Source organism: Pipistrellus kuhlii, unplaced genomic scaffold, assembly GCF_014108245.1.
Source record: "Pipistrellus kuhlii isolate mPipKuh1 unplaced genomic scaffold, mPipKuh1.p scaffold_m20_p_3, whole genome shotgun sequence".
Classification (NCBI taxonomy): domain Eukaryota; kingdom Metazoa; phylum Chordata; class Mammalia; order Chiroptera; family Vespertilionidae; genus Pipistrellus; species Pipistrellus kuhlii.
The window spans coordinates 44,972,914-44,982,722 of record NW_023425529.1 but is presented as its reverse complement, the minus strand read 5'-3'; the positions used below and the strand labels follow the sequence as shown (position 1 = coordinate 44,982,722).

Sequence of the window (9,809 nt, the reverse complement as noted above, 5' to 3'; positions counted from 1 at the left end):
CTAATTCCTAGTTGAGGGTGTATAGGAGGCAGCCAATATCACTCTCATATCAATGTTTCTAATCAATTAAGAAATCTTAAAAAAAAAAAAAAAAAAAAGTGCCGAAACCGGTTTGGCTCAGAGGATAGAGCGTCGGCTTGGGGACTGAAGGGTCCCGGGTTCAATTCCGGTCAGGGGCATGTGCCTTGGTTGCGGGCATGTCCCCAGTGGGGGGTGTGCAGGAGGCAGCTGATTGATGACTCTCTCATTGTTGTTTCTAACTATCTCTCTCCCTTCCTTTCTGTGCAAAATCAATAAATTAAAAAAAAAAAAAAAAGTGATAACCTAGACTTTGCCTGTGCAGTTCAACCCAGGAAAAGAGGCTGCATCTTTCAACAGTGGAAGGGCAAGGCTAATGGAGGCATTGCCTCAGGCTTTATCCCGAGGTCCCACTTCATCTTAGTAAATAGCCTGCAGACTGAAGGGTCCTGGGTTCGATTCTGATCAAGGTCATGTGCTTTGGTTGCAGGCATATCCCCAGTAGGGGTGTGTGCAAGAGGCAGCTGATCAAGAACTCGCTCATCGATGTTTCTGGCTCTCTCTCTCCCTCTCTGTAAAAAATCAATAATTATATGTATATATATATATATATAAAGTTAACACCAGACAAAAATGCTGGAGGGCAGTTGATGTGAATTTTGTTCTTGGGCTTCAATGAGATCAGTTCCCCTTGTAAATGCCCCCCCTGTACTTGCACAAAATGGTACCGAGATGGGAAGGCAGGAGGGTAGCACTGTCCGTGGGAGAGTCCACAAAAAGGACTTGGGAGCATGGAGGGCATCGTTAAAGAATTTCAGCATTAAAATGAACTTTAAAGATCAGATTTATTTGGAGAAAACAAAAAAAACCCCACAACCCAAAGGATGGGATTCACATCTCAAGACATCTCCCAGGTAGTAAGTCTACAGATTACAAATCATTTTCATAGAAGATATTTTTGTACAAATTTTACATGTATTGAGTAGGACATAAATCCCTGTTTGTTTTAATGGGGGACATGGTAGGGGAGTGGGGAAGAACCACTTTTTTGGACACAACTATTTGGAAGTAGACTTGAAGAGGGCAAACCCTATCTTTTCATCATCTACAGCAAATGGTTAAAAAAACCCTTTCAACCTCGGGTCTCCAAAAGCCATTTCCTGGCCATCCAAGCCAATTAGTTACTTCACTTGTAGTTTTTTATGTCCACTGGGTAAATGATTCATTATGCCAAGTGCTGCAGCACTCATACACCAACATCCCGCATAGCTGGACAGGCTAACCCAGGACTGATGGGAGGAGGGCTGCAAACAAGAGATCAAGCTCTCATTTCTGTGTTAGATACCAATATTGCCCATAGGGATTCCACCTACTGAGCTGACAGCACACAGGAATACATGGAAGCAGGCAAGTTAAGTTACTATGTTGCAAGGGAAACCAGGACCTTGTTAAAGAGTTCTCTCCATTATCATTTTTTTTCAAGGGAAGCTAAAAACAAAACAAAACATCACACTGATCTAGGCCACATTATAAATCCAAACATTGGTGTGGGATTTCAGTGGAGAAAAGGAAACTTGTAGGGGGAAAAAAAAAATGCCCCCACCCCCCAAAAATTAAAAACCTTGAACAAAAACCCCAGTCAAGGTCACAAGAAAGGCTCCCCATTTAACTGTCCCTATTTATCCTCGGCCCTCACCACCTAAGACCATTCTAGTTTTCTGAGGTGTGAAAGGGGCCAGGACTGAACAGGAGAGTCAAAAGGCAAAGGAGCCAGGATTTACGTGAGAAGAGCAGTGATTCCTCATTTGACAGCTCCCAGGGGCTGATCCAGATTGGCTGGGGCACTGGGTCTGTGGCTTCCACAGAAGCTGCTTTTTGGGAGGTACAGGAAAGAGTAGCATGAGGAACACAAGACAAAAGTCTAAATTTAAAAGCTTCAAGATTTCAACAGAATGTGGATATTTGAACTTTGAGAAAGGATAGTGTTGAAGAAAGGGCAAAACCAGGACACTTAAGAAACTTGGGAATTCCCACACCCCTAAGTGCTTCCTGCTCCAGGAAGTAACCATTCATGTGTTTACTGGAGGTCATATCATTTTCCCCTATTTCTGGTTCAAAATAATTCATCACCTCCCCAAAGCTTCTTTTCAAACCACGATTTTCCCAGTTATTTTGGTCACCAAGCAGTCCTATCCTTTAAAGGCCTGTAGACTCACTCCCAGCTACCCCCCTGGGGGGTAAAAATGAAGGCATTCCCCCTAGGCTGGCCCCAAGAACTCAGAATTAAATAAGAGGGGCTGGCAGCCTCCTGGAGACTAAAACTTCAGAGACTAAACCTACCTTTCCAAGGATGGGGAATTTATTCAGATATTTGAGAATTCATAAATGCCACATTAGGATGTAAGAATTAAAGGTACAAATCTTATCCTCTTCCTCATACCTGTCCTACTGCCCTACCAGATTCCAGACATTGCATCACTGTCACTGCCATTTTCCTAAATGGAGGCCCCCAGGCACTGATCACATGGGGACTGCATGTGTCATAAAAGTGCACAACTTTCCCATTAAAATATGCCTGTCTTTCTGGCTATATTGATGATTCTCCAGTTAGTTCAATACTTTAAAGGCTGCAGCAGCATGCAAAAAAATTTCATTTCATTTCGCTTTTTTAAAAAAAGTTAAGAAGTCTCCAGGAGATGTGAGTTTTATTTTGTCTTGTCTGGCTAGAGGTTTGGTTTGCTCTTGAACGTTCCAGGGTAGAGAGAGACTCGGAGAAAACAGAATGTAGAGGTCTAGTTGGTGTAATCTTCTCCCTCGTTTTCATCTTCACCATCCACAGAGAGAGCAGCATACTTGCTTGCAGAACTGAACTTCTATAACAAAGAAGAGTGATAAAGTGACCAAGGCGTTAAATCCTCATGTCAAAATCCAAGAAACAGCTCAGCCAGTGTTGCTCAGTGGTTGAGAATCAACCTAAGAACCAGGAGGTCAGGGTTTGATTGCCAAATAGGGTACAAGCCTAGGATGTAGATAGGCAGGAGGCAGCCAATCAATGATTCTCCCTCATCATTGATGTTTCTCCCCCCTCCCCCCATGCTCTCTCTGAAACCATTAAAAAAATATTTAAAAACAATTCCAAGAAACTGGATTCTGATACTTTAGACCAGATCTCAACCACCTGCTTGCTCATTAGCTTTTACTGAAGCATTTCCACAGTTAGGGAGAGCTGTCAAAGGCATGCACGCATGTTCTCATACAAGTCACACACCACCCTTCATCTTGAAAAAGGGATAAGGGGAGTGAAAGGTAGAACAGAGAAAAATGCTAAACTTTCATTAGTTCAAATGAGCAGCAGTGCCTTATTTCCAACCACTGTTCGCAGCCCTAATGTAAGTGGGGTTCAAAGGGAAAAGCTAAGGGGAGTAGTTGGGCAAGCCTTTGACACTTACAGAGGCTGGACTTTCTTCAGGTTTCTTTGGCTCAGGTGCAGATCGGGAGTCTTGATCCTTTTTGCCATCTTTCCTGCAGAGATGAGCATAAGACCACATCCTTAGGAGAGGATTCTCCCCAAACCCGTAAGCAGTTCTGAGGCACTGAACAGGTACCTCCAGTCAACAGTTCTTGATACCTAGACACTGTGTTATTTCTAGATTCTCAGAATAGTAACTTTTTTTTTAGTGATTACACAGTTACAAACAACAGGAAAGGGACTACATTTACCTCTCCGACTCCTTCCAGTGGTCTTTGTTCCCTCCATCTCCTGGACCACGGTTGGAGCTCCCGTTTTGGCCTTTTGGGACACTCACCCCATCGACTTTATTTTCATCTGCTTGAGTGGAAATGCAAAAACAAATGGAAGGCACGTAAATAACTACTCTCCCTCTCCTAGGTTTCCTAAGGGTTGGAGAAAAATGTGCTCATCATGTACCCAGGGAAAATAAACCTCACCCCAACCCTACTTCCTTCCTAAGCCCTTCTTCCCACGTACTCTATATATATCACACACACCCCTCCCCCAACGAGATCCACTAAAAAGTTCCACTGTAGGATTACACCATTATGAAAAGCCAACCAGCAATAAGGCTATGACGCTGTATTGTGAGTGACCTTGGCCTCGCAGATGGTGACATTTCTAATCTGTACTGAGCATGTTATTTTCCTTCCGATTCCCCCGCCCCCTGTTCTACCAGGAAAGGGCAGAGTTCCATGCTTTCTCAAGAGAGACCACTCCTGCCCTCTAATGGCAAGAAAAGACAGATAATCTAAGAACCTTAACACAAAACCTGGTGCAAAATACACTGAAGTCCAGTATTTCATGACTTTATAAGCCTTTTAATTTAGGTCTCTAGCTGAAAAATCCTATTCTCCTTTTGATCTTACCTTTCCTTGCTGGTCCTTCCTCAGATGGTTGAGCTGGAACCACTTTCCCCCCACCACTAAAAGAAAAACATGTAATCACATCAACAGTTGTCTTAAAGAAGAGATAAAAAACTTATCATCCTCTAAGCTATATGAAGAACCAAAAATACATAATGCTGTGATGCGTTATAATACAGGAAAGACAGCAACAACAAAAGCAGTTATTTGAACACTTTAAGTGCCATGTCCTTTGGAATCATCACAATCACGCAAGGCTAATATTATTCTCTGTTTTACAAATGAGGATCCCAAGACTTATGGAAGTGATCCTCCCATTGCCAACATGTGGCTGCTATGGGTTCTAAGTCTAGTATTTACAGATTTTGAGGCTATAAAAACCCTAGAAAATGGAACAATTGGTGCTCAGGAGCCAGCTCCAGTACACCATTGAACCTGAACTAACAGAGTAGATAGGTTAGGTGCTATCTAAGGCCAACCTCCCACAGGGCACTTTCTATCATAACATCACAACATTTAAGTGTCTACAGCTGCCCTGGTTGGTCTTGCTCAAATGTTAGAGCGCCAGCCCGCAGACCAAAGGCACATACTTTGGTGCAGGCTCCATCCCTAGCCCAGGTAAGGCCTGCTGTGCAGGAGGCAACCCATGCGTTTCTCCCACATCAGTGTTTCTCTCTCTCTCCCCTCTCTCAAGAAAAAAAGAAAAAAGAAAAAAAAGAAAAGAAAAAGTATATCCTCGGTGAGGATAGGAAAAAAAAAAAAAAAAAAGAAAAAAAAAAAAGATTCTACAGCTAACCGACTGCTGTTTCCAAGCTGACTCACCTTGTAGGGGATTGCTGCTCTGTGTCTGAGCTCTGAGATCGAGCAGGAGGGTTAGAACTTCGCTTCACCCAAGCATTCTCCTTTGGTGGAGGGGCTGGCATTACCTTTAGAGGTTGTTCAGGTTTGGGAGGCTTAGAAGTTGGAGAGTGACAGTCTTCCTCCTTATTGAATGTTTCATTTTCTAGAGACTTCTCACTCTCTCTCCTCCGTGAATCTGTGAAGTCAGAGTGGGAGAGGGTCAAATGATCAAAAATAGGCTTATTGTGTGGGAAATGGTCTACACCCATATTTACTGCTATCATTTTTCTTAAATACAGACTCTAACTTGGCTCCCAAAATATGAGAAAATGTTTCACTTGTGCAAGAGAAACTGGAAAAATGACTCTCCAAGGATAGCCCCTGACCTTTAGGATGATAGCTTTTGCAGTCCCATTGTTAAAATGGTCATACTTGGAAAATGATATCATCACACACACACACACACACACACACACACACACACACGTGTGTGTGTGAAGGGGACCTATGGCCCTAGCCGTTTGGCTCAGTGGATAAAACGTCAACCTGTGGACTGAAGGGTTCCGAGTTTGATTCCAGTAAGGGCACTTGCCTGGGTTGTGGGCTCGATCCCAGTGTGGGGCGTACAGAAGGCAGCTGATCAATGATCCTCATCATTGATGTTTCTCTCTCTCTCTCCCCCCTTTCCTCTGAAATCAATTAAAAAAAAAACCTCACTCATATGTTGGATATAATGATCAACATAAACTGATGAACAAAAATGGATCCAGACACAAGGTAGCACTGAGCAGACAGTCCAACCTCAGGGAGAAGACGGGGGAGATTAGAGATCAAAGGACTTGTATGTATGCATAATAGCATGATCAATGGACAGACACTGGGGCCGTGGGGGCTTGCCCTTGGGAGTGGGAGGGTTATGATGGGGATGGGAGAGGAGACATGTAATACTTTATACAATTAAGAAAAAACAATAAAGGGGTCCTATTTTAAATCTGCAAAACCCAGAAACCACCGATCAATTTACAGGCTCAACATACACAAATATATAAGTAAACACAATACAATCAGATTTATACATTTATGAAAAGTATAACACACTACTCCCTACCTCCCCCTTTGTCACCCCACCTCAGAGATTGAGCCCACAACTGGGCATGTGATCTGACTGGTAATCTGGTTCATAGGTCAATGCTCAACCACTGAGCCATGCTGGCAGGGCTCGTGCATTTTTTTTTAAAGCACCAAATGTCTCCTCAAAACTAGGAGCTTATTTTATCAGATTCTTTTTACTCTTTGAGTGCAAGCTCTTCAGAAGTAGGGATATAAACCCAACCATCATATTCCTACCTGGGTACAAAGAGGCATTATATCCTGTTACTAAGAATCTACACCAGCATGAATAATTAATTACCAGGAAACTTCTACAGCATGTGGACAACTATTTCCAAATCACCTCAGCCTTGAGCCATGTTTTGAAATGCTCAAGTACAAATCAAATTAGCGGTGGAAGGAGAAGCCTTAAAATAAAAAACACCAAAAAACAAAACACCAACCCCACCCCAATAAAACAAAACAAAACACTGGCTCACATTAAGGGAAGAGAGAGAGGTGTTATAACTGAACAATTCAGTTTCCAAAGCACTAACCATGCTTATGACCAAGCAGTAATTCAAGGGAGGAAGAAAGAATCAAGAGCAGAATATCATCACTTGAAACACTGGCTGCTCTGAATAAACAAAACTCAGATGTCAATACATAAAAAGAAGGGACAAAATGTAATAGAATTATTGATTGGCTGCCTCCTACACGCCCTCTACTGGGGATCGAGCCCGCACCCCAGGCATGTACTCTTGACAGGAATCAAACCTGGGATCCTTCAGTCTGCAGGCTGCCTCTCTATCCATTGAACCAAACCAGCTAGGGCTTTAGAAAATTATTAAACAGATCATTTAAGCCTACGTCTGGTGCCCATTTCTCAGATTTTTCAGAGCAGGAGGTGTAAAACTAATACCAATCTGAACTAATCCAAATAAAGAGTCCAAGATTGAATTCAACACCCCAAAGTCTCTGCATAATTTGGTTATGAATAGGTTATGGAAAATGGCAACAATATGATACCCACCCTGGTCTGACTTACTTCTGCCAGACGTGGCTGAGGTCCCAGACTGTGATGACTCACTTCCTGTCCTTGACCGTTCCCGTTCCTGAGTTTCTTCACTTCGCCAGCTTGGGTGCCTGTATAAGAGATTTAACAAAATATGTACATCTAGCTCAGCGAAGGCCACCTTGAACTCATGCTGACCCCCCAAGTAGGATCACTTTTTGCATTGGCTAGGATTAAGAACATTTTCCTATATAATCTACAACACTGCCCTCCCTTACTGAAAATACAATTCTTCAAGTCATTTAAAACTAGGCCCAGTTGCTGAAACCGGTTTGGCTCAGCGGTAGAGCGTTGGTCTGTGGACTGAAAGGTCCCAGGTTCGATTCTGGTCAGGGGCATGTACATTGGTTGCGGGCACATCCCCGGTAGGGGGTGTGCAAGAGGCAGCTGGTCGGTGTTTCTCATCGACATTTCTAGCGCTCTATCTCTCTCTCTTCCTCTCTGTAAAAAATCAATAAAATATATTAAAAAAAACAAAAACAAAAACTAGGCCCAGTTGTCCAGAACATTGCTGTAGATGGTTTCTACCCTATTAGAGACAATGACACCTGTGATGACTCTTTTAGTATCTTAACACTTAGATAGTATAACCAACATACAAACAAGTAAAAAAATGAAAAATATAAAGAAAACAAAATCTGAAAAAAAAAAGAAAAAGAAAAATCGTAAACATCTCTCTACTTTATCTCTAGTAAATTGAAAGAGGTAAATCTGCCCACTCATCATGGTGGGATTTTACTTTATATACTAAAGCAGGGCTTGCAAATTTTTCTTAAGGGCCCAGATAAACTTTACTTATAAACACATGCCCAGATCATAATTTGTGGACTCCTGTATTAAAGTACCACCAATTTATATCCATTGCAGGTTAAACTGAGCAGGCCTTTTGAAAAATGTGAAGGATAGACAACGACTCTTCACAGGGTTAAACCGTCCATGTACTGCAGACCACCTGACAGGCCCAGCCCATGTGCACTAAATACTGATAAATGACAACCAGTAACATCCACACAGATTTCCCAAGTACCCCCTGGGGATATAATGCCCCTACTAAGAACTACTGGACTCAGAGATGGGAAATTCATATCGACAATAACCTCACCTCTCTCGAGGCCGCCGTTCTAGTTTTGGCTCATCCAGCTGACGCTGCAATTTCTCTTGTTCCTTCTGTAGCCGCTCCTCTACTTCTCGTTCTCTAGCAGCTGTGTCAACAGGTTTTGCCCCTCCAAATATGGAGGCTGCTCGACTGGACTGGGAGGTGCTGGCAGAGGAATCATCTTCCTTAGGAGCGCTCCGAGGCTTTAGATTCAGTTTGGGTCTTTGGAGGGGACCTACATAAAATAAAACTCTAAGTAATAGGTTTTCTTTCTTTCTTAAAAAAAAAAAAAAAAAAAAAAAAAAAAAAAAAAATATATATATATATATATATATATATATATATATATATATATATATATTATTGATTTTGTACTGACAGGAAGGGAGAGAGATAGAGTTAGAAACATCGATGAGAGAAAGTCATCGATCAGCTGCCTCTTGCACACCCCCTACTGGGGATATGCCCGCAACCAAGGTACATGCCCTTGACAGGAATCGAACCCGGGTCCCTTCAGGCCCCAAGCCGACGCTCTATCCATTGAGCCAAATCAGTTTCAGCTAAGTAATAGGTTTTCAAAATCAGAAGCTGATGGCTGGAAGCCAGATTCCCAGACAAAGCTTTTATAATGGGATTGAGATTAGTGGCCTAGCCAATGCAGCAGAGGTTAAGAAGGGAGATTAGAAAATGGGTGGTTTGAATAATCAAGCCCAATCCATCTTTCTATTACTACATCCATGATGTACTACTAGACTAAGAGAAAGACTAAAAATAGTAATAATTTACACAAAACAACCAATTCTTTATCATGATTATTATTATTACTTCCTGGGAAGAAATTTTCAACTACAATAGACTACTACATGAATGAGCTCTACAGGACTTTGATTCAAGTTACCAACATTTCTCAAAAGATAAATTTGAGTGTTTCAAGGAAACCATGTTTCTCAAATTCGGTGTTTATTCTAAATATTTCACACAGAAAAAAATACAGACGAAAGCCTATGTGCATTCTCCCTCCCAGGAGCAAGCCCTTGCCTTTCCCCTCTCCTCTTCTCCCACGGGTGTGAACCTCTGAAACTCTAAAGGACCCTTGAGGCTTGCAACCAGGAGCAATGAGCAGTGAAGCTCATCCTGGGCAAACCCCGTGAACCTGTCCCCAAGGACCGCTCTTAGTGAGCCAAAGCAGCTCAGCCCAGGCTCATTCCCCCAGGCCCTTCTCCCCACCTCCCCGCCCTTAAATTTAAAACAATATATATTTATTTCAGAGAGGAAGGGGGAGGGATAGAAACATCAGTGATAGGAGAGAATCAC

At 42.4% G+C, this 9,809-nt stretch overlaps 1 protein-coding gene across 4 annotated transcripts in view; it reads right to left on the bottom strand.

Moving 5' to 3' along the window:
* Positions 1 to 844: 844 nt before the first annotated feature.
* Positions 845 to 9,809, bottom strand: part of EIF4B (eukaryotic translation initiation factor 4B) — a 34,001-nt gene continuing 25,036 nt past the window's right edge. Inside the window, exons 9-15 of one of the 4 annotated variants that reach the window (XM_036458502.2) lie at positions 8,502 to 8,730; positions 7,358 to 7,470; positions 5,218 to 5,431; positions 4,399 to 4,454; positions 3,739 to 3,847; positions 3,468 to 3,540; positions 845 to 2,891 (exon numbers count right to left, since the gene is read on the bottom strand). In XM_036458502.2, coding sequence (XP_036314395.1) covers positions 2,811 to 2,891; positions 3,468 to 3,540; positions 3,739 to 3,847; positions 4,399 to 4,454; positions 5,218 to 5,431; positions 7,358 to 7,470; positions 8,502 to 8,730 — 875 coding nt within the window. In that variant the 3' untranslated portion in view covers positions 845 to 2,810. The remainder of the gene's footprint in view (positions 2,892 to 3,467; positions 3,541 to 3,738; positions 3,848 to 4,398; positions 4,455 to 5,217; positions 5,432 to 7,357; positions 7,471 to 8,501; positions 8,731 to 9,809) is intronic. The other 3 variants (XM_036458503.2, XM_036458504.2, XM_036458505.2) reach the window with 3 other exon arrangements.